This window comes from Citrus sinensis, chromosome 5, assembly GCF_022201045.2.
Source record: "Citrus sinensis cultivar Valencia sweet orange chromosome 5, DVS_A1.0, whole genome shotgun sequence".
Taxonomy (NCBI): Eukaryota; Viridiplantae; Streptophyta; class Magnoliopsida; order Sapindales; family Rutaceae; genus Citrus; species Citrus sinensis.
In genome coordinates this window covers 29,863,204-29,888,727 of record NC_068560.1, presented here as the reverse complement: position 1 = coordinate 29,888,727, position 25,524 = coordinate 29,863,204, and the positions used below count along the sequence as shown (strand labels likewise).

Below are 25,524 nucleotides of genomic sequence, written 5' to 3'. Positions count from 1 at the left end.
CGCTTGCAAACAACAGTTAACGGATTGACGAACGACAGAAGTGTTGTCTCAACTTAGGGTATACAAATAATATATTTGAAAAGTGTTGTAGCACGTTTGATATTAGTATCATTTAAGGGTATATGGTCGATAATTTTTCAAAAAAAAAAAGAAGTTGAATGGAGGATATTTTAGTCAAATTACTTTTACTGGAGTAAAAGGAGCATACTTTTGCAAAGAACAAATCCTACCACTGCGCGGGAAACCAACCTATAATAATACCAGCCTTCACCTGCTAGACTTTGAATATTCAATATCGCACTCCTGCTACCGCGACTCTCTTTCTTGCTTTAGCTCGTTGTCGAATTGCTCATCGTTCGTTTTTACACAATATGCAAGTTACGCCGTTAGGGTTCATTCTGATATTTTATCGACTGAAAGTTCGCTTGCTGCCGTTGTTTCACCGTCCTCGTCACCGATTCAAGTTTGCTTTCTGACTCTATTTCCCTCTTAATGTGTTTATCTTCATGCATTATATTTATGTTTGGTTTTAATTAATGATATTTGTGAAATTAGGGTGTACTGTACTCTCATATGCGCAAGTAGTTATTTTAATTTAAAATTTGAATTTGATGAATAATAAAATTTTCTATTTGAACATTATGAAATATGAATTTACGAGGTTAATTAGACGAGATTTTTTTTTCTTTATGGGGGAAAGCAAATTAGATGAGAATCTGGTACATGTGCGACAGTTTAATTGCATTCATGTGAAGGAGAAAAAATGTATAGTTATAAGGGATATTATGAATTCATAATGAAACAAATGAACATAAGAAAATGCGAAATATGAATATTATCGATTAGTATTTTAATCTTTTGTACTTATTATTACTATTATTACATTTTTATTGTATTTTTAATAATGTGTGAAGAAACCTCTCTTTTTTGCTTATGTCCCTAAATTAGTGCTTTATTTGTAGATATATGCCAATTAATTGCTTACTTTGATTTTGATCTGTTATCAGGTTTTTGAGAGACTTATAATTAAATGGGTCAAAAGAAGCGGACTTTTTTTGAAGAAGAAGACGACATTGACAAGATTCTCGCTGAGTTTTCAAAGATGGAAGTTTCTGCCACTCCTCCACTAGAGGAGAAGGTTGAGGTTCGGCCTCAGCCTAGGCCGAAAGAGGAGTCTGCTAGAACAAATAGGAACAGGAAAAGGAAAGAAAAACAAAAGGAGAAGAAGGCAGCTGCTGCAGCAGAAAAACAAGAGATGGAAACTGAAGCAGAAGAACCCCAAAAGATTAAAGCACCTAATAAGAGGTTAGAGTTTATTAGAGCGGAAATTGATAGACGGAACCATGCCATTCAGAAGAGACTAAGGGAAAAAGGAGAACAAAAGAGGCAAGAAGAACTTGATAGGCAAGCTGAAGAGGCTAAGCTTAGGAAGAAGGAAAAGGAAAAGGAGAAGAAACAGAAAGCAAAGCAGAGGGAACAACAACGACAATTGGAGTCTAGGAGGAACCAGCTTCAGGCCAATGCAGTAAAGCAATATGCCGAGGTGGAGGAGAGTGTAAAAGCAAATAAAAAGCACCTAGAGCAGCAAAAAATGTCGCCAAAGTTGATTCTGTTGAAACAGTGACAGTTGGACGAAATTTTTTACTGTGGAAAATAATCTGGAAATTGCTGATGCCTCCAAGGAAATTGGACCGGAAGAAGAAGAAGAAGATACCAATGAGGAATGGGATGCAAAGACCATGGATGATTTTACTTTTACTTTCAACGATACATTTGATGATGAAGAGGTTGATTCTGTACAGGTGAAGAAAAAGATAAAGAGTAGTGTACTGTCTCCAAATGATGCAGGTGAGACTTATTGCTTTGTGTTTTCCTTTTGAGTAGCTATTGATGCTTTTCCCCTTGCATCCTTTTCCTTTTTCATTTCGGTGCTTATATATTTTTTATTTTATTTTACAGGTCCTGCAGTTGCCAATCCAAAGTTTGCTATCAAGAAAGCCATTCCTCTGCAGCCAGAGAATTCTCAGGATACTGAGACAAAGAACAGCCAACCTGAGGTTGCAGACAAGACAAGGAAGAAAGATGCTACTGCTAAAAATAAAACACCTAGTGCAGATGCTACCTTTAAACAGGCAGAAGAAAATCTTCGTTCACCAATTTGCTGCATTTTGGGCCATGTTGATGCTGGTAAAACAAGGCTACTGGATTGTATCCGGGGTACTAATGTTCAGGAAGGTGAGGCTGGAGGTATTACACAACAAATTGGTGCGACATATTTCCCGGTCGAGAACATACAGAAAAGAACTGAGAAATTAAACGCTGATGCAAAGCTGAAGGTTCCAGGTTTATTGGTCGTTGATACACCTGGCCATGAGTCTTTTACTAATCTAAGATCATGGGGTCCAGGTCTCTGCGATATTGCAATTTTAGTTGTTGACATTATGGATGGAATAAAGCCACAGACTATAGAATCACTTGATCTTTTGAAAGAGAGGAGTGTGGATTTCATCATTGCATTGAGCAAGGTAAGTTCAATGTGTTGTCTCATCACTGCGCTGCAGTAGCTGTTCTTTTTTCAGTTGATGGTTATTATTTTTTTTCTCCTTTTCCTTATCCGTTTAATTTCTTAGGCGGACAAACTCTATGGGTGGAAAAGTTGCAAGAATGCACCTATTAAGAAAGCATTGGAACAACAATCTAAAGATGTAGAAGATGAATTTAAAATGAGGCTAAGAAATGTCTAATACAATCAGCCATTTCTTTAACTATTTTTTTGATTGGTTTGCCTGTTTTGCTTTCATATTCTTACCTTTTCTCTTCTTTGGTTTGTCAGATAATCACTCAGTTTAAGGAGCAAGGGCTGAATACTGAATTATACTACAAAAACAAAGAAATGGGAAAGACTTTCAGTATTGTACCTACTAGTGCTATTAGGCATGTGCTAAAATTTGATGTCTAGCACTATTATGACTTTTTGCATGTTTTTCAACTGCAAAATATTAATCATCTTAAATTAACTTTTGCGACTATCCTGATTGTATTGTTTGTTTGCCATGATACAGTGGAGAAGGCATTCCTGATTTGTTATTAGTACTGGTTAATTGGACTCAGAAAACGATGGTCAAGAAACTTGCCTTCAGAAATGAAGTCCAGGTCTGTTTTTTCTTTTTACTCACCTAATGTAAGTGCTTTACTGTCATGTGAATATGAGAATTCTTATTTTCTGTTGGATCTGCATAATCAGTGTACAATATTGGAGGTAAAGGTATGTGAAGGCTACGGGACAACAATTGATGTTGTGTTAATTAATGGGGTGCTTCACGAAGGAGATAAAATTGTGGTCTGTGGTTTACAGGCAAGCATCTGAAAATCCCTCTTTTGCATATTTCTAATAAAATGCTGTTTCTATATCTCACGAACAAAATTTTCATTGTAGGAACCTATTGATACTAAAATTCAAGCCTTATTGACTCCACATCCAATGAAGGAACTCCGTGTTAAGGTAATTTTGATTTCTTTTACAATTGACTTCACCTTTTCTGATTGCATCCTATATTCCTTATGTTTTTGCATCCAGTTTTTCCAAAATTTGAATTTGTTCATGTTACCAAAGGCTAATAGGCTATGTCAAAAGTAGTATATCTTTACTCTTTTGATTATCACGATGATTCAATGCCTGTTTAATTTCAGGGTGTTTATCAGCATCATAAAGAAATCAAGGCTGCACAGGGTATTAAGATCACCGCTCAGGTAATTGTTGACGTACAGAGCAGAGCTGTTAACATCAATTTTAGTTTTGCAACTCCATGAAGTGGCAAATTATTCTGCTTCAAAGAGTCAAAAGAATTTTCTGTTTCATAGAGATTTTATATCATAATGCAGGGCCTCCAGGATGCTATTGCAGGCACTAGTCTGTATGTGGTTGGTCCCAATGATGACTTGGAAGACGTCAAGAAAGCAGCTATGGAAGAGATGAAATCTGTCACAGAAGCTGCTTCAGAAGGTATGAAATCAGTCATGAGCAAGGTTGACAAAACTTGTGAGGGAGTTTGTATGCAAGCATCTACCTGGGGCTCATTGGAAGCACTGCTGGCATTTTTCATATCCTCAAAAATGAGCATTCCTGTTAGGGATATAAGCATAGGTCCTGTGCATAAGAAGGATGTAGTAACGGCCAGCATAATGCTTGACAAGAAAAAGGAGTATGCGGCTATCTTGGCATTTGATCTTAAAGTGACACCGGAGGCTCAGGAACTTGCAAATAAACTGGGTGTGAAGATTTTCAATGCTGATACAATTTATCACTTATATAATCAATTTGAAGCTTATATTAAAAATGTTATGGAGATGAAGAAGAGGGAAGTTGCTGCGGATGCAGTCTTCCCATGTGTTCTCAAGATTTCACTCATTTTTAGGAGAAAAGATCCAGTTATACTGGGGATTGTTGTTCTTGAAGGCATGGTAAAGGTATAATTATCGTATCTCCGTTTTGGGTTACTTGCTCTTTTGTGGCAAGCTCATCATCTCTAATGATGTCTTTTATCCAATTTCTGTACAGGTTGGAACTCCAATTTGTTTTACTCGAGAGAATGAGCTTATTGATGTTGGCAGAGTTGCATCTATAAAGAACAACGATAAACCTGTTGATGTTGCCAAGAAAGGCCAGGAAGTATCCATCAAGGTTCGTGATGATCTCACTTTTGTGGTATATTCTAGCATGCTTTTGTTAGGATAAAGGTTACTTGTACGAATGAGTGCTGTGATTTTCTTTTAAGCTTGATGGAGTTGATATAACTGGATGCGTTTATCGTCTTGCAGATAGAAGGAGGCAATTCTGAGGAGATGCAAAAAAATTTTTTTAGGAACTTTGGAGTTGGTGATGAACTTGTCAGTCACATTTCCAGGAGGTCCATTGATTTACTTAAAGCCTATTATAAGGTAAAATAATTTGCACTTTGCTGCTTTTTTTCATTTATTTGAACAGGGTAAATGTCAGTAATATTGGTCTGCTTACGGTTGCTTCAAATTTTCAGGATGATATGTCTCGTAAAGACTGGAACTTGGTTAAGGTGCTGAAGAAAATTTTTAAGATACCATAAAGTGATGAATATTGTGCTATGAACGATTGTGCAGTTGAGTACTGGTCTTGGAATAATGCAGTCGATCCTTCTTTCATCCTAAGTTTTGTTAATAAATTTTTCATAGATACTTTGAGATAATCAATAACATGAATCTTTTAATTTCTTCAGATACTGATTCCAAATTCTGGGATTTTATTGATCTTTCATTTGTTAGAAATTGATGCTTTCTTGTGGGTGGGGGGGGGGGGGGGGTTGGGTGTTGTAAGAGCAGAGAAAAGAAAGGACCAATAAAATGTAGATAAATCTTAGATGATATAAATGAGCATTCAATATTATTGTATAAATCTTAGACAAATAAAATCACCCTGTGTCCACAAAAACAGCCCCATTTTTAAGGCTATCGTTATAATTTAAAAACTATGAATCTAAATGAAAAATTCAACTGTAGGCATTTTCTCTATCGTGATAGAATCATGTGAATTGTTTTTATGCATCAAATCCTAATTTTGAGGATGTGAATTCAAGTCTCTAGAGACTAATTTTTTTCTTCTAAAGACAGACACCACCCTCATATTTATAGGTGAACAGATTTTTAAACTATTGCTAACAAATAAATGTGTTTAGACTCCAACAGATTCCATATAGCAATGAACTGTGCACGTAATAATTCAAAAAAGTTACCAGCTGACAGCCTGAAGCCAAACGAACATATTGGCAGTTTTAAATTGCGACAAGTACCTTGGACAGCCAATGATTCATTTAAAATAAATTTAAGAAAGAAAAAAAGAGAGAACAGTAACATATGACATCTCAAATACGGCCAAAGGTTCAAGCTACAAAATGTGCCAAGCCATGTATGTTGTTGAGCAAGTGTGCCTTCCGAACTTCCATCTTTATCAACTCTATTTTCTTCCAGCAAAACAATAACCAAGCAAATGCGATTAATCCTTATTAAAGCAATAATGAATTCTAAAGTGCATGAGAACAGTAAGCAATTAGTGGAAAACTGGCCACTTTGGTTTTGCAATGTATTCTCTCTCTCTCTCTCTCTATTTTTAGTGGGGGTCACTGTTACAACCCACAAATGCTTTATCGGAAAAGCCTTAAAAAGAAACATATCGCTTAACGCTTTATTCTAAAAGCAACCAAGTAACATACGCCAATTGCAACTTTGACAAAACCACCACCAAGACTTGTCCTTCTCTTCAACTTTTTTTTTTTTTTAATTGTTTTTTATCATAATTAAAATAGGCATCTAAAGTGGCAAACATTCTTCTGTGCCCATTGACTGCAACCCCCATTTTCTCATTTAAAATTGCACATAATTTGAGTGGAAACTGGGATAAAATAAAGTAAGCATCCTACAACATCCACCCCCACTACCACCACATACAATTCATATGAAAAGCAAAATTCCATTCGAGTATAAGAACAATAAAAATTAAAAATTAAAAAAAAAAAAAAACGAACCACTACTTGCAAGATCCAACTCCCACCAAAATCCACATTTTCTACACGTTTTACTATTTCTTCTTGAATCTCCTTAAACAAAAGTCTGGATATTTGCATTAATTAATTATCTTCACCTTCTTATTTGCCCTTCGATATGTAATTGTATTTTTATTTTAATAATCTACAGATAAGGGGCTCTCGCCTAACCCCCCACCTTCAGTAGATTATTAAAAAAAAAAAAGAAAAACGCCAAAGTAACCTTGCTTACCAATATTCTCGTAGACACGCCATACCCCAACAGCATCTACGTTGAATATCTCAGCGCGGTACTGAATGCCTGGTCTGCCCCCACCCAATTTCCATCTTTCGGAAGTGCTGGTTCTGGCCATTGGATGGGTTGACTAAGATGACTCGAGGACCATAGCAGCAGGTGCATCATGAATACCGAAGGCGTGACTGTGATCACCATCGTATGTAACAATCGGCATCATTGGATAGTCAAGTGCACGTTCTACGTGTTTGCGTGCTGAACAACGTCTCACGCTACTGCATTTCAATTTTCAAGAAAAGAAGACGCAATTCTCAAAACCCAAACTTTCAGGAAATTGGATTATTACAGCAACAAGGTATTTCGTTGCAGAACATGAAGGGAAAAAATGACCGACCATTTTTCAAATACAAGCTCAAACCAAGGTCAAGGTGAAGGTGCCATTTCCGGAATATAATAAGGCTTACAAGGAATGTAAGTGTAAGACCACATATGAGGACAGAATCTTGGGTGGGCAAAGAAGTCTGCACATTCAGCTACTGATCTTTGGAATGGAAGATCAGGAATGCAGTTGTTTCTAACATCAAGCACTCCTTTCTCTATCAAAAATCTACATAGCGGCCCTGCATGCGTGAAATAATTGTCGGACAAGGAAAAATGCAGCAAATTCGGCAGCCCGCATACCGCCTCCGGCACCATACCAAACAAAAGGTTGTTAGCAAAGTTGAGCTGCTCCACCTTCTCTAGACAGGCCAATGAGAACGGTAATTGCCCTGTTAATTGATTGTCGCCAACATCAAACACCACGGCCTCTTTTAGATACCCTATCTCATAAGGTAAGCAACCTGTTAGCTGGTTGTTCACCAGCAGCACCTCAGTCAACTCCGAGAATGCTTTGAAAATGCTCCTTGGAAGTGGACCAATGAACTTGTTATTGGCCAAAGTAAGAAATAGGATATGAGTGCTGCCAATATTATCAGGCAGCTTTATCATGAAACCATTGTTGTTAATGAAGAGAAAATCGAGATTTTGCGTGAATATTTGAGGAGGGACTGACCCAGTGAAGTAATTGAACCGGATGTCCAAGAATTCCAAGTTATTCATCCCGAGAACAGCCGCAGGAAATGGACCTGAAAATTTGTTATTGCTAATGTCAAGCTCGTAGAGATATGGAAGCTTGGCTATATTTGATGAGATAGTACCAGCAAAGTTGTTGGAATTTGCATGAAAGAGCGCAATATCTGGTAGCTGATCAAGAAAACCATCAAGAGTAGGAGCACTGAGCTGGAATCCATTGAAGTCAATGGAAGCGACAGCTATGGCAGTCTCGTTGTCCGGCGGGCTCTCGCAATAGAATCCTTTGTAATTGCATATATCTGAGCCCACCCAAGTTTTGGTGATGCCCAGAGGGTCGGATGTGATTATGGACTTGAATTCTTGGATTATAGGATACACAACGGCAAGCCTTTGCTCAGCAAATTGCAAAATTTCATCTTTGAGAGGCAAAGGCGGTAAAGATATTGAGGTTTTCGGCTGCGGACATTCGAGCGTAATGGGTATATTTTGATCCTTAAGGGCACAGCCTTTGGTTAAGCTTATACGTTTGCCACCAATGACAAATCCTAGTGCCTCTGTGTTGGTATTTTGCGCCATAGTATTGACAACGAGACAAGCTAGGACTAGGAGGACGTAAAATTTGGCGGAGATGCTTCTCATTGTCTCAAAGGCGATTGCTTTCTTGACAGGGTAGCAAGAATGTGGCCAACTTGAAACTTATTAATTTGAGGAAAAGGAAGAATGATGAACAGTGTGCGCCGCATTTAGAATCATCCGGAATCGTCATTCTTTTAGCTCCACTTACTGTATGTTCTGCTGCCAGCCAAAACAAATTATGTTATTTATGATCTGATCTTAACTTTCGCAATATCATAAACACAAAATAATGGTTGTTTTGTTTGTTCTGGGCTCAAATATAAAAAAGCTGAATGGTCATTGACCTCATCACAAGTTGAATGTTAGGCCCTTTTCCAGTATTCGTTTAAATTTAAAAAAAAGATAGAATAATCATTACAATTAAAATCACACACATTATTGATTTTATTTGTCAAACTGAGGTAATCATCTGTTAACATAGACGTCACGTGCAGCCTTGAGCACTATCTAAATGAGCATTAAATCATCTCGTAAAATGCAGTATTCAAGGGTATATTCGGTATTGTTTCTGAATTTGTATTTTTTAAAAACAGAAATAAGAATGAAAATAGTGTTTTGTAGTTTTTGTTTTTCGAAATTTAGTATGCATCTAGTATCATTTTTCTTTATCCTGTATTTTATAACTGAAAACAATAATATATTTTCAGTTGACACAATTAAAAATGATTAAAATAGAGAATATGTGTTTAATAGTATTATTTTTTAAAATAATTTTTATTAAACATTTAAGGCGATAATAATAAGGAACCCCCTACGTTACAATTAACGTAACGTACACCCACACACAACAACAGTACCCATTGGTGAGACCCACTATTATTGTTGTGTGTGGGCGTACGTTACGTTAATTGTAACGTAGCACTGGCCTAATAATAATTGTTTAACTAATACATTCACAAGCATACCATAAATAATTTAAACAAAATAATTATGTAGCAATTTGAATTGTCAGATCACCGTTAAAGGATGTCGGTTTGCTTTTTTCATTCAGAGACTCTGTAAAGAATAGCGGCTATCTGTTTTCCATTAAATTGTTTATTGCTTTCAAACAAATTCCTCTTTGGCATTTGCAGTGACACTCGTAAGACAATAATATCATATTTACATGCTCTAAAAATAATTACTTAAATTACTCAAATAAAATAAATAACAGCAAGAGACGTAGTCGAGAGAGCAGCAACAGTCGAGGCAATCGAGATGGAGTAGCGGTGGTGGTGGAGACGAAGTAGTGGCAATGGCCGAGATGAAGTAGCAGCGGCGGTGGAGACAAAGTACAACAGTCGACACACCAAGAGATTGTAGACCGGGAGAGATAAGGAGAAAAAGTGTTGTTGGATGAAGATAAGGAGAAAGAGAGGGAGCGTTGTTGGATGAAGAGTCGTTGTAACTAGATTGGGAGATATGAGGAGCGAGAGAGAGCTGTTGATGAAGAGATAAGGATGAAGATAAGATGTTAACGAGCTTTTGGGTTTTATTTTTTAATTTATTTTTGAGTTTAGTTTTGTAATTTATGGAGAACTTGTTTAACATGTTTTCACCTTATTAGTTATAAAAGTGAATATGAATTTCATGTTTTGTAATTTATTTTTTGAATTCAGCCCACCGAACACGTATTTATTATATCTGTATTTCGAAAACGAAAATGAAAACAACGGCCGAAAAAGGATATCAAACAGGCCCTAAGATATTTAATATTGATTCAGTGCTTTCTCTCGATGCAGAACTATTCAATATGACGTCGTTTCGTTTTTCTGTCAATTGATAAAACGGCACGCCAAAAGAAATTAATTAAAAACGATGGAAATATGTCAAAAAAAAAATACTGATATTCATGCGTGCCATTCACATTATATTTACATGTTCCAATAAAAAACCGGCAAAATTAGGGATTTACATTTTAGTAATTTTATAAAATTAAATTAATTTGAATCTATGATTAATATTTTTACTGTTAAAATAATAAAATCTTAAATTAATAATCTTTTTCACTTGTTTCGGCTCAGGTTTAGGGACACTATAAAATCTGATTTCGTTTTCAAGCTTTTTCAGGGCCTTTACCCCGCCGTATTGTTCAGGGGGCCGCAGAATCGAGGACATTATTTGTTTCCCTCGGGTTAAAGAATCGCATCTAAATGAAAAATCAAACAAAAACCGGCTAATTACTACTTCACAAATCTTTTTCTTCACAAATCACATGTCCGTTAACTATTTCTGTGGAGATAGGTATTTATCAGAAATACAGAGACGTGTATGTCTAGCTCTATTATGACTTCTTGCATGTATTTCACCTGCAAATATCTTAAATTAACTTTGGTGACTATCCTGATTACATTGTTTGTTTGTTTGCCATGATACATTGGAGAAGGCATTCCTGGTTTGTTATTAGTACTGGTTCATTGGACTCAGAAAACAATGGTCAAGAAACTTGCCTTCAGAAATGAAGTCCAGGTTTGTCTTTTCCTTTTTCTCACCTAATGTAAGTGCTTTACTGTCATATGGAAATGAGAATTCTTATTTTCTTTTGGTTCTGCATAATCAGGTGTACAATTTTGGAGGTAAAGGTATTCACGAAGGAGATAAAATTGTGGTCTGTGGTTTACAGGCAAGCATACGAAAATCCCTCTTGTGCATATTTCTAATGGAATGCTGTTTCTATATCTCACGAATAAAAATTTTCGTTGTAGGAACCTATTGTTGCCAAAATTCAAGCCTTATTGACTCCCCATCCAATGAAGGAACTCCGAGTTAAGGTAATTTTGATTTCTTTCAGAATTGACTTCACCTTTTCGGATTGCATCCTATATTTCAATGTTTTTGCATCCAGTTTTTCCTAAATTTGTTAAGGCTAATAGGCTATGTCAAAAGTAGTATATCTTTTACTCTTTTGACCATCACGATGATTCAATGCCTGTTTAATTTCAGGGTGCTTATCAGCATCATGAAGAAATCAAGGCTGCACAGGGTATTAAGATCACCGCTCGGGTAATTGTTAACGTACAGAGCAGAGCTGTTAACGTCAATTTTAGTTTTGCAACTCCATGAAGTGGCAAATTATTCTGCTTTCAAAGCGTCAAAAGAATTATCTGTTTCATACAGATTTTATATCATAATGCAGGGCCTCCAGGATGCTATTGCAGGCACGAGTCTGTATGTGGTTGGTCCCAATGATGACTTGGAAGACGTCAAGAAAGCAGCTATGGAAGAGATGAAATCTGTCACAGAAGCTGCTTCGGAAGGTATGAAATCAGTCAGGAGCAAGGTTGACAAAACTTGTGAGGGAGTTTGTATGCAAGCATCTACTTGGGGCTCATTGGAAGCACTGCTGGCATTTTTCGTGTCCTAAAAAATGAGCATTCCTGTTAGGGATATAAGCACAGGTCCTGTGCATAAGAAGGATGTGGTAAAGGCCAGCACAATGCCTGACAAGAAAAAGGAGTATGCGGCTATCTTGGCATTTGATGTCAAAGTGACACCGGAGGCTCAGGAACTTGCAAATAAACTGGGTGTGAAGATTTTCAATGCTGATACAATTTATCACTTATATAATCAACTTGAAGCTTATACTAAAAATATCATGGAGATGAAGAAGAGGGAAGTTGCTGCGGATGCAGTCTCCCCATGTGTTCTCAAGATTTCACTCATTTTTGGGAGAAAAGATCGAGTTATACTGGGGATTGTTGTTCTTGAAGGCATGGTAAAGGTATAATTATCGTATCTCCGTTTTGGGTTACTTGCTCTTTTGTGGCCAGCTCATCATCTCTCATGATGTCTTTTATCCAATTTCTGTACAGGTTGGAACTCCAATTTGTTTTACTCGAGAGAATGAGCTTATTGATGTTGGCAGAGTTGCATCAATAAAGAACAACGATAAACCTGTTGATGCTGCCAAGAAAGGCCAGGAAGTATCCATCAAGGAACGCGATGATCTCACTTTTGTGGTATATTCTAGCATGCTTCTGGTAGGATAAAGTACGAATGAGTGCTGTGTTTTGCTTTTAAGCTTGATGGAATTGATATAACTGGGTGCTTTTGTCGTCTTCCAGATAGAAGGAAGCAATTCTGACTTCTGAGGAGATGCAAAAAATGTTTTGTATAGTGGTAGCATAAAGCGGACTTCGCCGGGTTTTTTCAACCTCAGATCTAAGCCCACCTTAATTAAATCATGGGGGCGTGTGGTGGCTAGGGCTGATTGCAGGTTTGGGTTGGGCTTAGACTTTATTTATTTTTTAAATTATTGTAATTAAAAATAATTTAATAATAAAATAAGTTGTTATAATCATAGATAAATTAAAGAAAATAAATATTTTAAAGTAAAATAATAAATAAAGTAATTGAAAGCTTAGTTTTTAAATTTAATAAATGTTTACGGTTGCTTCAAATTTTCCAGGCTGATATGTCTCGTAAAGACTGGAACTTGGTTAAGGTGCTGAAGCAAATTTTTAGGATACCATTAAGTGATTAATATTATTGTTTGAACGATTGGGCAATATTGCTCTTGGAATAATAATGTAGTCAGTACTTCTTTCATTCTAAGTTTTCTTAATAAAATTTTCATAGATACTTCGAGATAATCAATAACATGGATCTTTTAATTTCTTCAGATATTGATTCCAAATTCAGGGGTTTTCTTGATCTTTCATTTGCTAGGAACTGGTGTTTTCCATGTATCTGTATGGGGCCATCGCTGTCTCCCTGTAAGTTTAACGACTAATCCACGAAATGATGATTAATTGAATAAATAACAATGTGAAAGAGCACGATTAACAAAAGTCTATTTTAACACTGTTGATTCATTTCATCAAAAACTCTCCTTAATCCAGTTTCTTCTACTGATGTAAAGAGTACGACAAAATTCAAACACGAAATCCCAGATGCTCAACCACGTTTCTCATCAAAAAATTGAATCTTCACCACAAAAGCACTGGATCGCAAAACAACATTATATATCATTCACCAAAATGTCGCAGCGTAGAATTTTGCGATGATAAGATACTAAAAAAATTATCGAATCCCGCGGTTGAGATTGGCATCATGAATCCTTTGAGAAAAAGCAGATCAAGAAGGTTTTCTTGTGGTTATTCAACCATTTGTAACAATAACCAGACTTCATCGAGATTCATACCAGAGACAACTAAACTTTCGAAATCTTTCAGTAGTTTTGTGTATTTTTCATACAACTGCTGAATTATCCCAAGTGATTTTGCAAGTTTTGTAATAGATATGGCATCAAGGACAAGGAGCTTCTACACTGCGATAAATCCCTAAATACTTAAATGGCTCATAACACAACCTAAAATTTGTAGTTGTGTTACGCGTACTGTGTATGCGTTTCCTCTTCTTTATTGAGCTCGAATGTCTTTGCCAACTTGACTGAGCTATTGATTGTACAAGTTACTTCAATTAAAACTTCTGTGAATAGATTACAAGCTTTGAACTCAGATCCCTCGAATCCCATTACAGCTCATTTGGTTAAAAGAAAAAACAAAGGAAAGGAAGAAATAAACAAACATATAAGCAAACGAAACAAAAGAGCATGTACACCAATTATACACTGAATATTTGTTCATATATTAATTTAAAAATAATTAACAAACCAGACAATTACAAAAAGGAGGATTGAATTAAAACCTCAACCTCCTGTATAATACATTTTTAGAAAAAAAGAAAAGAAGTAGGTGTTCTTCTTCCACCATAAGGAAGAGCCACCAGCACAATCAGAGTAAAAATTCTCTTTTTTTTTTTGCTTTTTTGAGGCGGGGAAAAAACTATACTCCTATGCAACTTAATATATAATAATTAGCTTCCATATTTCCAACTTTCAACTAGCCATGCATGCATCAATCCATCTCTAAGCAGCAGACGGGGCGGCAACGTAGTAAACAACACCGGCCTCCGAAAGTGCCATCAGGAACGGTTGCGCCCTCGCGGCCTCGTCCTCAGCATCCTCATCTGGAGGCACATAGTTCTTGTAATCCAGTGACTCGTCATTGAATATGTCCCACCATTTTTGCACCAGCATCTTGATGTCCTCCCTCTGCATGTTCTCTTCCTTGCCAGTAAACCTCCATGGCTTAGACCCCTTTATGATATATAAATGAATCATCAGATTTCTTTTTACATCACGAGGACAAGATATATTAAATTAATTTATGAAAACATGAAGCGAAGTCATAATATGGTACTTACAGCAGCACAATAGTGAACGACCTTGGCTTTGTCTGCCTCAACGTTCTCTGGGTGGCGCCAGAGCATGGCAACGACAAGATTGTAAATGGGAGGGATGGGCCTGTAAATGTCCCTGAAGTACATGTTCAGAAAGTCCTGCTCGGCAAAAGAGGTCGGGGTAGTGATTTGGACAGTCTCAAGGAGATCATGATAAGTGGAGAGGCTTGGCTCAAACACAAACATGCCAGCGTTGAAGTATAAGGCAGGCTTGGGGCCAAGCTCAGCTGGCCACTTGACCTTATCAGGGCACTGCTGGCAGTAACCGATCTTGAACTGAGGGGTATGGCTCCACGTCTTCTCACAGAAGCAGTCCATCACAGCATAAAAGTATCCATCAGGCAAGTCAAACAGGTGGTCTATATTATCAAACACTTGTATGTCACCATCCAAGTATATCATCTTGCTATACTCCACAAACTGCAAAGACAGTGACCAAATTAGTAACCGACAAAAAAAAAAGAAAAAAAGGAACGTACGTACGTGTAACACATGCAAAAAAGGAAAAATTAAAATAAAAGGAAAAAACACAGCTTACCTCCCAAATACGAAGCTTGGAGTAGTTGATGACATAATAGGCCATGGCAAATTGAGTCTGATTCTCAGGAGGATACACAGGCTCGATCTCTCTCAAGAAGCAACCTTGTTCGATGAGGATTTTTCTGTGCTCCTCGGGGACATCAGGGAGCATTGCGACCAACAAAGGGTACTTGCTTTTGGCTTTTCTCAAGCCCTTAACCAAGCCAACGACTCCTTTCCAGTAGTCACCGTCGCCGGCCAAGAACGTGACGTACGCACGCTTTGGCAGACTTGGTGTTTTGGACAGGGAAGTGGTTTTGGTGATGGTGGTGGGGGTGATATCAGGGGCCATGGTGAAAAGGGTTCTGAGAGGAAGTGAAGATATGAAATGAGTATTGAAGAAGAGTGAGTGAAAGTGTTTGGATTGACAGAAAACGAAGGAGACTTTTTGAAGGTTGTTTGAAGACAAATGAGTGTTTTTTCTTTTAAGGTTCTTGTGTTTTGTGATGTGAGGATAAAGGGGATGGTGGGGGTATGTATTTATAGGAATTCGGGGTTGGTGTAATTCTGGAAAAAAACTGAAATTTTGGTTTTTTTAATTAATGAATTTTCTAGGTTAGGGAAAGCTGATCTGTTTGAAATCTTTTCCCACCCAGTCAAAAAAAAAAAATCGCTAAAGGACAAAGATTTGTTAAATACTTTATCCGCTTTTAAGAGCGAAACGCCGACGTTTGGGTATTTGACTTGCAACTGTATTGGCTTGACTGCCGTTACTCAAAACTTGAATGCGTTATCTTTCCACCAAAGAGATCGCACTCTACGTGTGGCAGCCGACTAGATCTGACGGTTACAACAAGACAATTCTAGATCTAGTCGGTGCACGAAAAAGGGGGAAAATTAATATAGTTAATGAGAATATCCTCGAAGATCCTCCGTCAATCTCTTCGCGTATTATGGAAACACCCTTTATTTATCCTTTGTTTTACAGCTTCAGACATCGTAATCGGCCCTTTATTACAAGACAAGTGTGATGGTATTTTTGTCCAGTGAGAGAGACCTTTCTATATTATTAATCCAATATCAAAATCCCTTTAATAATAAAAAGGGAAAAAGCGTGTTTTAAAAATTAATTTACATTACCATTTTAGCTTCCACCGCCACCAAACCCGGGCCCTCTAATTACTTCCCACGAAAACCACACGGTTTGACGCCACGTATTCGGATACGGCACGTGGCAGGCCCACAGGGCACTATTTTTCAAGAGATTTAATAAAGTCACACTGGGGTCCAGTCCAAAAACAGCCACGCAGTCTTTTTTACTTTGCTACGTGGCGACCCCGCACGACCGTTCATAACCGCAACCACAAGCGTGTTTCCGGTGGGCCCCACAGATACCCGTTTCGTGTCCATTTCAGAGGGGTCCGATTGTACGAAGAGCTGACACGTTTCAGCATCTAATTTAGCGGACGGTGTGAAGCCATGCTGGCACAAATAGAAGCAACTTCCTTGAACAACGATGAGGGACTTTTCCTAGTAAATGTAGTTAAGTTAGTTGGGCCTGACATGGGCCCTACAATTAATTACTAGATAATGAAATTAGACTTAGTTTTAAGATAATGTTTCAACTTTAGACTAAACCGACCAATTTTTAACGGATAATATTTTTTTGTGGTTTCAAATCAACATCAAGAAAAGTTGTATGTATAATTTGACCAGGGAACTTTCACATTTTGGGAATATGCTCCAAGATTCTTGATGTTCATGAAATTACATGAATCAAGAGCTGCCAAATTTTAAGGAAACTTCATCAATAGTTGATCTACTGCCATTTTAATGCAGTTAATATGATAGAAAATTCCAAGTGATTACATTCCTTATTCGAGTTAGTTAATTGAAAAAGAGAGATGATGATGTATATGGATAAATAGATTAGCATTCTCCAAAAATTATACATACCGTTGATAGTTTCAATCTCAATAAGAATGTTAGTTCTATTAATAAATATTTTCTTACTTAAATGGTAAGCTTAGAAAATTAAGATGCGGAATTGATATAGGTACATAATCAAATGAATACAATCTTCCATAAACAGAAATATAATATCGATATTAATAAATTGTAATCATATTAGGCGTTGCTAAGTTTGGAAAACGGAGATCCAAAATTTACATTCTAACTAATAAGACACCTATCAATAACTTCATAATTATTGACATATAATGTTAGACAAATTTTGAGTTTCAAATTTATAAGTCTAACATTACCATTCAAGCGTTTATATGATATGATCATATTGATTTATCGTGTCATCTTTCCTATATATTTGTGAAACCAATGCACCATTTCTCATGTTTGTAAGTATTATTATTAATTTACGGCATTCTGAGGATGTAAACATGGCCCTCTATCTACTTAGATTTTGAACCCTAAATTTCTTTAACCTCCTTTATAAAAATTTTACCACTTATAATCATATAGGTAATATTTTTTAAACAAGAAAAGTAATGTTGTTTTCCATTGTTAATTTTTCTTATGGGAAGCCTAATTAAGTGGGCATGGTATTGGTTGAGCTACATACCTTTATAACTTTGTTTTGTATTGTTTTGTTTAAGGAAACTAAGATAATCAACAGTCAAGATTTTACGAGATTTGTGGAGATAACTTTCAACTTTGAGGGGTTTTATTTTACAACTTTCTAGTTCCCCATATCGGTTGGATTATTTACAATATTTTATTTATTGAGAAAAAGAGTCAAAAGTGATAATGCTCTTGTTATACCCATACCAGGAATAATAAGATCATCAAGTGAAATTCAAGTTTACTTTTACACGTCGCGTCCACCCACAAAATGCAAATGCAAATGCAAATGCACTAATCGATGTCTACGAGGCTTTGCTGCAAATGAATCTATTAAGACTTGAGTGTGACGCGTTTGTTATAGAGGTGTTAGTCATTTCCCAGCAAAACGGGAAAAGGATTTCAGCATTACGTGTCTCAAAATGACTATATAATATTGACATGACGTTCCCATGCATTAATATTAACTATTAAATAAAGTCAAGGGAGACGAATATTGTATACTCCATATACAATGTCCGTTTTGCCCTGTAAAAGATCGAAAATTTCATTCACCCTGCGGCTGTTGCTGCCCTACTACATCTGGGCTCGCTACATAGGCTGATAAAACAGTGGCACATTTCATGGGCTTTAGTTCAAAACTACGACGGGGAGTCGGAGTCGGAGGATCCATGGCCTTTAACCATTTTCAAACCATCATGGCTTGCAAAGGATGATGTTCAAAGTTCAAACATTGAGAACCTGTAGTTGCCTATGCTACAAGAAACATAAAAGTCGAGAAAATGACTTGCATTGATTTATTAATTCTCATACAAGGTTTACGATACATGTGGAACTCAAATATTTTCAGTTGAAACCATAAACCATGAACAGTAGGCAGCCTAGAGCTTGGATGAAAATGATCAACAAAGTAACTATAAGGAGGGAAAAAAAAAAAACCCTAGGAAATGTGTGAATGAACTAGGCCTGAAGAACGAGTTTCTTGCCGAGAATCATGTCATCTGTGGAGAAATCAGCCTCTTTCCTGTATGTGCCCCTGCCAAAGTCTAGGTTGTATGAGTCTGCAAGACCTTCCACCAGGTCAAACTCAGGTTTCCATCCGAGCACATGCTTTGCCTTCTCAACTGACGCAAAGAAATGCTGCATGCATTACACACAAAAATAAAATAAAATAAAAAGTTCCCAAAAATTTTCCTTTGATTTTGGCAAGGTGATAACAATGATATTGGCTGAAAAACCATCATGCTAAAATAAATGGCAAATTTGGAAACAACATTTCTCCTCCATTTCTGGGTAACCTTTGACCATGTTGATGAATAAGAAAAAGATTACCATGAAAAGTTCCTAGTTTCTACTTTCTAGATGCTGATCTCACCTTAAAGAATTTTCTTCTTGATAGGAGCCTTATCCTTTGAATATCATTTTCAGAGGAGTATTGAATAATGCTATTTTTCAAGGTCTCCAAGATTTTTGGATTATATGCAAATATAGAATGCCAGCATCGATCTCTTAACCATGTTGACTGAAAATGCAGTTTTTAAGCTTGCAATTACCTGGTCCCTGAATGGAAAAGCCTTCTTTTTACCAAAGTCAAACTCTTTGGGGTTGTAGTGCACAAGTTCAGGCTCCGGAAATCCAGCAGCCTGAGGAAAAATAAAATAGAAAATGAGAGAATCTTTCTGTTAGTTAACTTCAATCATCTGGCATTCTATGTTCGACACTACCAGCAATACAATACCCTGTCACCTTTGCACATGCCCTGGCTAATCCATCAAAGGTGACATACTTCTCTCCTGAGATGTTGAATACCTGCCTGCTGGCTTTTTCATTACCAAGAACCTGAACAAAGGCCCTAGCCAAGTCCTGCAATTGTAAAATTGCATCTTACTATAGACATTATTTTTACAAATATTATAAGCACTGGTGGACGACTATTAGCAGAAGAACATTGGTTTAGTAGTATGTACACTGTATAGAAATTATCAAATAGAGGTGACTCTTGTTGTTAAAATTTTAACTGGAGTTACTTGCAAACTAACTTCTTATTTGGCTATAATTTCTCTAGAAAGGAGAAATAAACCTAATTATATATTTATATATGAAAAGTTGATTTAAAGTGATTCATATAAGAGCTGCTTCGAAGTACATGAGCAATTAATAGAGATTTATAGTTTTCTAACCTTTACATGACCAAGCTGGGTTACTTGTATTCCGGAGCCTGGGATTGGAATTGGGCGACCTGCTTTCAAACGGTGGAAGAACCACTCTTCAACAGGGTTGTAGTTCAAGGGACCATATATATAGACTGGCCTTAAAGAAGTCCAGTTCACGCCTTTTGATTCCAGTACGGACTCTGTATTAAGCTTTCCCTTGTGCCTGCTCTTTGGATCAACAGTGTCGGTCTAATAATCAGCAGATAATTGATTAGAAGATATGTAAGGGAAAATTAGATTAAGAAAGAAACACCAAGTTACGAAAACATAGCAATAACCATAAATGAAAAGAAAAAACAAGTTGGCAACAGTTTCGCCATTTTTGCAAGTAACAAATATTTAAAATCTCACACCACTGGGCAGAAGTGCAGAACCACCGTCAGCCACATGAGAAATACATGGGAAGAAAACAGCATGCTAGAGTATAATAGAGCTTCTGCTTTCAGAGTGTATGGCAGGGGAAAAGATGAAATTTTAGAAGCCAAAACTGGACTAGAAAAGGCAAGGGTTGGCTGAAGTGGAAGAACAAAAAACAGAGAGGGTAGTCTCATCATTTAACTTGAAACTCATTATTACTTGTGGTTGTAGAGTAGTTGACACTAATTATATTCAGACTATGCACTCAGCCCTAGCCTAAGGAAAATCTTCAGACCTCTCAATAATGGCACTAGCTAATGAGCTAACAGGGCCGTTCAACAAAGAGGAGGGTATAAACTTCAGAAAAAAAAGTTGTTTTGATATGCTAGTAATGTTAAATGCAACTACTTTGGTTTCCTACTTTCAAAAGATCTCCCCGAATACATTTGGACAAGCTACAAATGATTTTGTGTCAAAAATTTCATTACATCAAAATCTTTGGTTTAAGCATTCTAAAACAAAATTATATCTATGGACTTACCTCACAGTGTGGTAAAAGGTCAGATTTTAGATAAACACCAGCTGAGGAGCAGTAGATGAACCTGAGAATCAGCAGAAAAGAGATTTCCTAATTGTTTGAGATCATGAAAAATAATGAAAGGATTGTTAGTGAGCTTAGATATAAAAGCATAAACGGAAGGTTCTTGGAAATACTGATTATCTATCCTGTTAGCTCATACTATTCAATTTATTTGCTGCCAACTTCATTACTAACATGCTAATGAAGGTTTTCAGCCTCTTCACTCTAAGGAATGTAGTACTGTTAGACATTACGCAACTAAATATATCCATGTTATTATTTAATTATCTATTCAACTAAATCAAGCAAGCTATTTCACTTTTTGCTCACCATCAGTGTTGACATGCCTATCTACACTGAGTGGGATTTCTCTTCTGCAAAATTTATTATTTAACTGTGCCCATTCCAATTTGATCTGTATTCTTAACAGTATTAAAGGAACTTCATGTCAAATTTTGGAATTCATCTTATTTAAAAGACTTAAAAAATGTTTAACTATTAACCCTACTAAAGACCTGATGGGTTAAAATGAAAGAAATGACTTTTAAAATAGCTAATTAAACTCTATAAATATCTTTAGCATACTGTTCTAGATTTGGCAGTGCATCCAATATGGGTTCGACTTCATCTGCCTCTCGTCCTGAAGATATGACAAAAAAATATTCAATATGTTGAAGAAAAGAGAGTGAGATTTACAGTCTGTTAGTTAAAAAAGAGTGCACTAATAAGACTGGACATACCATTTATATCATAAACAACATCAAAGCCTTTGGCAGAGAGACTGGATTTCACAAAATCATAGTCCTTTCTGTCTCCTTTCAAATGCAAGATCTGGGAAAAAAATAATAATTAATAAAAAACCTTTAATACTTGTTGCATGCTAATTCACACCTTTGAAAGGTAATCCAATATGTCAAACACACTTTTCAAACATATGTAATTATACCTTGGAAGAAAATTCGGCGAATTCCTGGTCTGATTCACCGGGCAATTGTTGGGCGATTGGTGCCTTTCCCCTAGTAAACAAGGTCACCTGCCAAAGAAACAATTGAATTGAGAACAATGTGATATGAACTCAAAACTTACCCGATACAACAATATGGGGGGAAAAAAAATGGAAACAAGAAAACACAAGAAATTGGCAATACTCATATACCTGATGACCCTCTTTGACTAGGAGTCTTGAAAGAAATACACCAATGAATCGAGTTCCTCCCATTATAAGAATGTTCTTTTCACTAGAAGCTGTAATTTGCAGCCCTACTTTTGGCTGCAACACCTTTCTCCTATACTGCTATATGTATATGTAACATATCGAGAATTTTGTTACAATTCATTTTTGGCAACTTTTCAAGTAGACAAGAAACTAAAACCACTAAAAATCAGCAATACCATAGTCGTTGACAACTTTTAACATATCAAGGTTAAATTATTAATATGCGATATAGAGAAAGAGAGATGAGGGGACCTGAATTTGAGAGTGGATTCTAGTGCCATTGAAGTCAGAAAGAGACGAAGTGAGGGTGGAGAAAGAAGGCTGTGTTTGGTGCTGCACAACCACCGTGCTTGCCATGGTTGCTGCTTAGCCTCTGCCTCTCAACTTGGTATTGGAGGGACTTGGTTTAATGAAATTTTGAAAGATTCTGGCTGTGCCCATTTCATCACTCCTGGGTTCTCTCTCATTCTTACAGTTTGGATAAGACAATGACCCACTTCACTTTGGTTATATCCACAGCCTCTCATTCTATATTTCATCACCTCCTCTATTTTCTGTTATGTTGAATGTTTGTTGCCTGGTGGAAAAACTGTCAGCAGTACATGGCTCTGAACTTCGCAGAGCAAAAATATTGGACCATTGGGCAATTGTTTTGGACAAATGAACAGCTCAATCCAACCCATAAGCATGGCATACACATTTGTTCTGAGAGTTGTACTATTGGCACTCCACCATTATCCTCTTAAAACCCTTTTCCAAATATACCCCATAAAAAAATTTGAAACATAGATAATTTTTATTGACACCCTCTTTGATTCCATAAATAGTAGGGAAATTACCAATTTCCTCTTTACATTAATTAACATATACTATTTTTTCTCCTGTTATTTTTATAATGGGTAAAAACCCCCCTGATAACATAAGTTTATAATATTACCATTATTTTCAACTACTCTTTTATTTATATTTATTATAAATTAAATAAATAGCATGAATAGAAACTAAATAAAAAATTAAGCATTAAAAACAAGAAATATATGTTTTGATATGAGAAAAAAATTAATAATAAATTTTTTTTCTTGTACTTATTTATTTTGTGCAAATTTTCTTATAATAAATATATAAGAAATTTATTATAAAATGATAAAAAAATTATAATAAGAAAATTTGAATGACAAATAAAAATTTATTATAAGATAAATAATAAAATATTTTGCCTATATTTTTTACATTTAATTTTAAAATATTACAAAATGTTTATTATAAGAAAATGTTCACAGAATAAATAATTACAAAAAAATTATTATTAATTTTTTTGCTCATATCAAAACATATATTTCTTGTTTTTAATATTTAGTTTTTTTATTTAGTTTTTATTCATGTAATTTATTTATTTTATAATAAATGTAAATAAAAGAGTAATTAAAAATTAAGGGTAATATTGTAAACTTATGTTGTTAGGGAGATTTTTGGTTATTATAAAAATAAAAGGGAGATAAATGATATATGTTAATTACTGTATGTGAAAAGTGACAATCCCCTAAATAGTAAGATGGAGTTAACATGCTAATCCGATCCCTAAAGGAAGAAATCTCTTCAAAGATGAGAAGCCTTTTGGATCTTGATGGAGCCCATACCCTCGCCATCTCCTCAAGCCCATTAACAAATTCGTCATCTAAATTGAGGCCTAAAATATCCGACAAGTCGGGCTGAGGCTGCTTTGATTCCAGTTCCAGTAACAATTCCTCGGCCCGTTTTCTAGTCCTGCCATCCTCGGAGTCGGGTATTCTACCGTACAACACGTCTTCCAGTACCGAACGCGCTCCGTTGTATCTGGTGCGTTTGATTAGACAGAGGCCCATATTGCATGCCTTGTTGGCGTCCGGATCAATCATTTGGGCTTTCTGATACAATATCTCGGCTGCCATGAAGTTTGATTTTTGCATGTAGGCCCAGCCCAAATTTCCCTGCAAGACTAGGGGTGGGCAAATTCGGTTTGGATCGGTTTGGGACATATTCTCAAACCGATCCAAACTAATCGGTTTGAAATATTTTCAAACCGATATCAACCTAAAATTTTTTCAAACTGAACCGATCCAAATCGACCGGATCGGTTTGGATCTGGTTTGAATTTATTAGCTAAAATTTCACTTCTTTTATATTATTTTACCTAAATTATTTGTTATTTTTTTGTGTCCGTAATCTAAATTGATACCTCTTTTATATTATTCATATCTACTTTGATATCTACATAACAATTCAAAGATACATCCATACAAGTTTACAGCATAATACATTCTAATAAACAAATTCTTAACTTGTTTATTCAAAACAAACTCACAAAATTAAAATAAACTTGAACAACATTTGACAATTAAAATATTGTGCATCTTGTCCGTCAAAATTTATAGCCCAATTACTTTTGATTTGTCAAAATCTGCATAAAATGATAAATATAATTAGTTAGATTGCTTAACTTAAAATATAATGTAATTATATAATATTTTTGGATTGGATCGGTTTGAATCAGTTTGGAATCTTTCCAAACCGAAATTCAAACCGAGTGATATCGGTTTGCAATCCAATAAACCGAAACCAATTTTTTTACTAATGAAACCGATCCAAAAGGTCGGTTTGGATCGGTTTGGATCGGTTCGGTTAAAATATGCCCACCCCTATGCAAGACGAGTGAATGTTCTTGTAGAAGGGACAAGGACAAAAGATCTTATTCAAGAAAAATATTGCTCGAGCCTAGAGACTAGAGCGCCCTATTTCTCTAATGTTGATAAATGGAATGTAACAATTAAGATACGTATTAATAATATAATGGTTTGGTAATTATTGAATGCAGTTATAAACTTATAATTTATAATGTGATGATTAAAACAATTCAATAGGTTTGTCTCTTACAGTAAAAGTAAGAAGTAAACGGTTCAAGATACACACAAACACACTCTTATTGTAGTAGTAGAATGATTTCAAACTAATTAATGGATTTTAGAAACATAATACAACCAGTATATAGATATATTGGGCTAAAAATTATATTTAGGCTTGCTCACCCCCTCACCTTTAAAATATATATATAGATATTGGTTAGCTAAATATCAAGACCTTTAGTTGTTGCTCTTATAAGACTTGTTTGAGTTTTCATATGTAGCTATATATTCTTAGCCCAAGCGCACACACTTTAAACTTCTTATATATATATATATATATATATATATATATGCATTTAAATAGACTTCTACTCGATCGAACTTGTAGCTATTAGGCATTAGCTAATTAATATTTTTAATATTAATATTTTTCATTTATATCTTAAT

At 35.8% G+C, this 25,524-nt stretch overlaps 5 protein-coding genes and 1 pseudogene across 12 annotated transcripts; 3 read left to right on the top strand and 3 right to left on the bottom strand.

Moving 5' to 3' along the window:
• Nucleotides 1-302: 302 nt before the first annotated feature.
• Nucleotides 303-1,642, top strand: LOC127902466 (vicilin-like seed storage protein At2g18540). Its single transcript, XM_052441490.1, has 2 exons — nt 303-463; nt 1,008-1,642. The coding sequence occupies exon 2, from the start codon at nt 1,031-1,033 to the stop codon at nt 1,622-1,624; it is 594 nt and encodes a 197-aa protein (XP_052297450.1). The 5' UTR covers nt 303-463; nt 1,008-1,030; the 3' UTR covers nt 1,625-1,642.
• A 66-nt stretch (nt 1,643-1,708) lies between these two features.
• On the top strand, nt 1,709-5,189 carry LOC102610151 (eukaryotic translation initiation factor 5B-like). The gene is made up of 12 exons (XM_052441491.1): nt 1,709-1,848; nt 1,960-2,525; nt 2,631-2,738; nt 2,834-2,934; nt 3,063-3,153; nt 3,245-3,355; nt 3,437-3,502; nt 3,691-3,750; nt 3,883-4,467; nt 4,559-4,681; nt 4,819-4,938; nt 5,034-5,189. The coding sequence occupies exons 1-12, from the start codon at nt 1,740-1,742 to the stop codon at nt 5,097-5,099; spliced, it is 2,106 nt and encodes a 701-aa protein (XP_052297451.1). The 5' UTR covers nt 1,709-1,739; the 3' UTR covers nt 5,100-5,189.
• A 517-nt stretch (nt 5,190-5,706) lies between these two features.
• Nucleotides 5,707-8,717, bottom strand: LOC102609839 (uncharacterized protein At4g06744-like). Of its 4 annotated transcripts, none has more exons than XR_008054758.1 (2): nt 6,802-8,717; nt 5,707-5,990 (listed from the first exon to the last, which is right to left on the bottom strand). XR_008054758.1 is itself a non-coding variant. In XM_025095979.2 (2 exons), exon 1 carries the CDS (start codon nt 8,515-8,517, stop codon nt 7,228-7,230), a length of 1,290 nt encoding a protein of 429 aa, XP_024951747.2. In that variant the 5' UTR covers nt 8,518-8,717; the 3' UTR covers nt 5,707-7,079; nt 7,199-7,227. The 4 variants fall into 4 exon arrangements, 2 of the variants coding, with proteins under 2 accessions (XP_024951747.2, XP_024951748.2); XR_008054759.1 differs by having other exon boundaries at nt 5,707-5,983; XM_025095979.2 differs by having other exon boundaries at nt 5,707-7,079; nt 7,199-8,717.
• Nucleotides 8,718-10,156: 1,439 nt separating this feature from the next.
• Nucleotides 10,157-12,584, top strand: LOC107176306 (eukaryotic translation initiation factor 5B-like; annotated as a pseudogene).
• Nucleotides 12,585-14,058: 1,474 nt separating this feature from the next.
• On the bottom strand, nt 14,059-15,787 carry LOC102608882 (galactinol synthase 2-like). The gene is made up of 3 exons (XM_006472180.4): nt 15,275-15,787; nt 14,701-15,156; nt 14,059-14,593 (listed from the first exon to the last, which is right to left on the bottom strand). The coding sequence occupies exons 1-3, from the start codon at nt 15,605-15,607 to the stop codon at nt 14,363-14,365; spliced, it is 1,020 nt and encodes a 339-aa protein (XP_006472243.2). The 5' UTR covers nt 15,608-15,787; the 3' UTR covers nt 14,059-14,362.
• Nucleotides 15,788-18,606: 2,819 nt separating this feature from the next.
• Nucleotides 18,607-22,762, bottom strand: LOC102608586 (chloroplast stem-loop binding protein of 41 kDa b, chloroplastic). 5 transcript variants are annotated; one of them, XM_052442562.1, is made up of 10 exons: nt 22,451-22,748; nt 22,139-22,276; nt 21,929-22,015; nt 21,723-21,813; nt 21,568-21,622; nt 20,944-21,004; nt 20,013-20,234; nt 19,579-19,695; nt 19,386-19,475; nt 18,607-18,956 (listed from the first exon to the last, which is right to left on the bottom strand). In XM_052442562.1, the coding sequence occupies exons 1-10, from the start codon at nt 22,553-22,555 to the stop codon at nt 18,879-18,881; spliced, it is 1,044 nt and encodes a 347-aa protein (XP_052298522.1). In that variant the 5' UTR covers nt 22,556-22,748; the 3' UTR covers nt 18,607-18,878. The 5 variants fall into 5 exon arrangements, with proteins under 5 accessions (XP_052298522.1, XP_052298521.1, XP_006472242.2 ...); XM_052442561.1 differs by having other exon boundaries at nt 18,607-18,972; nt 22,451-22,736; XM_006472179.4 differs by having other exon boundaries at nt 18,607-18,972; nt 22,139-22,273; nt 22,451-22,731.
• Between the last annotated feature and the right edge of the window lie 2,762 nt (nt 22,763-25,524).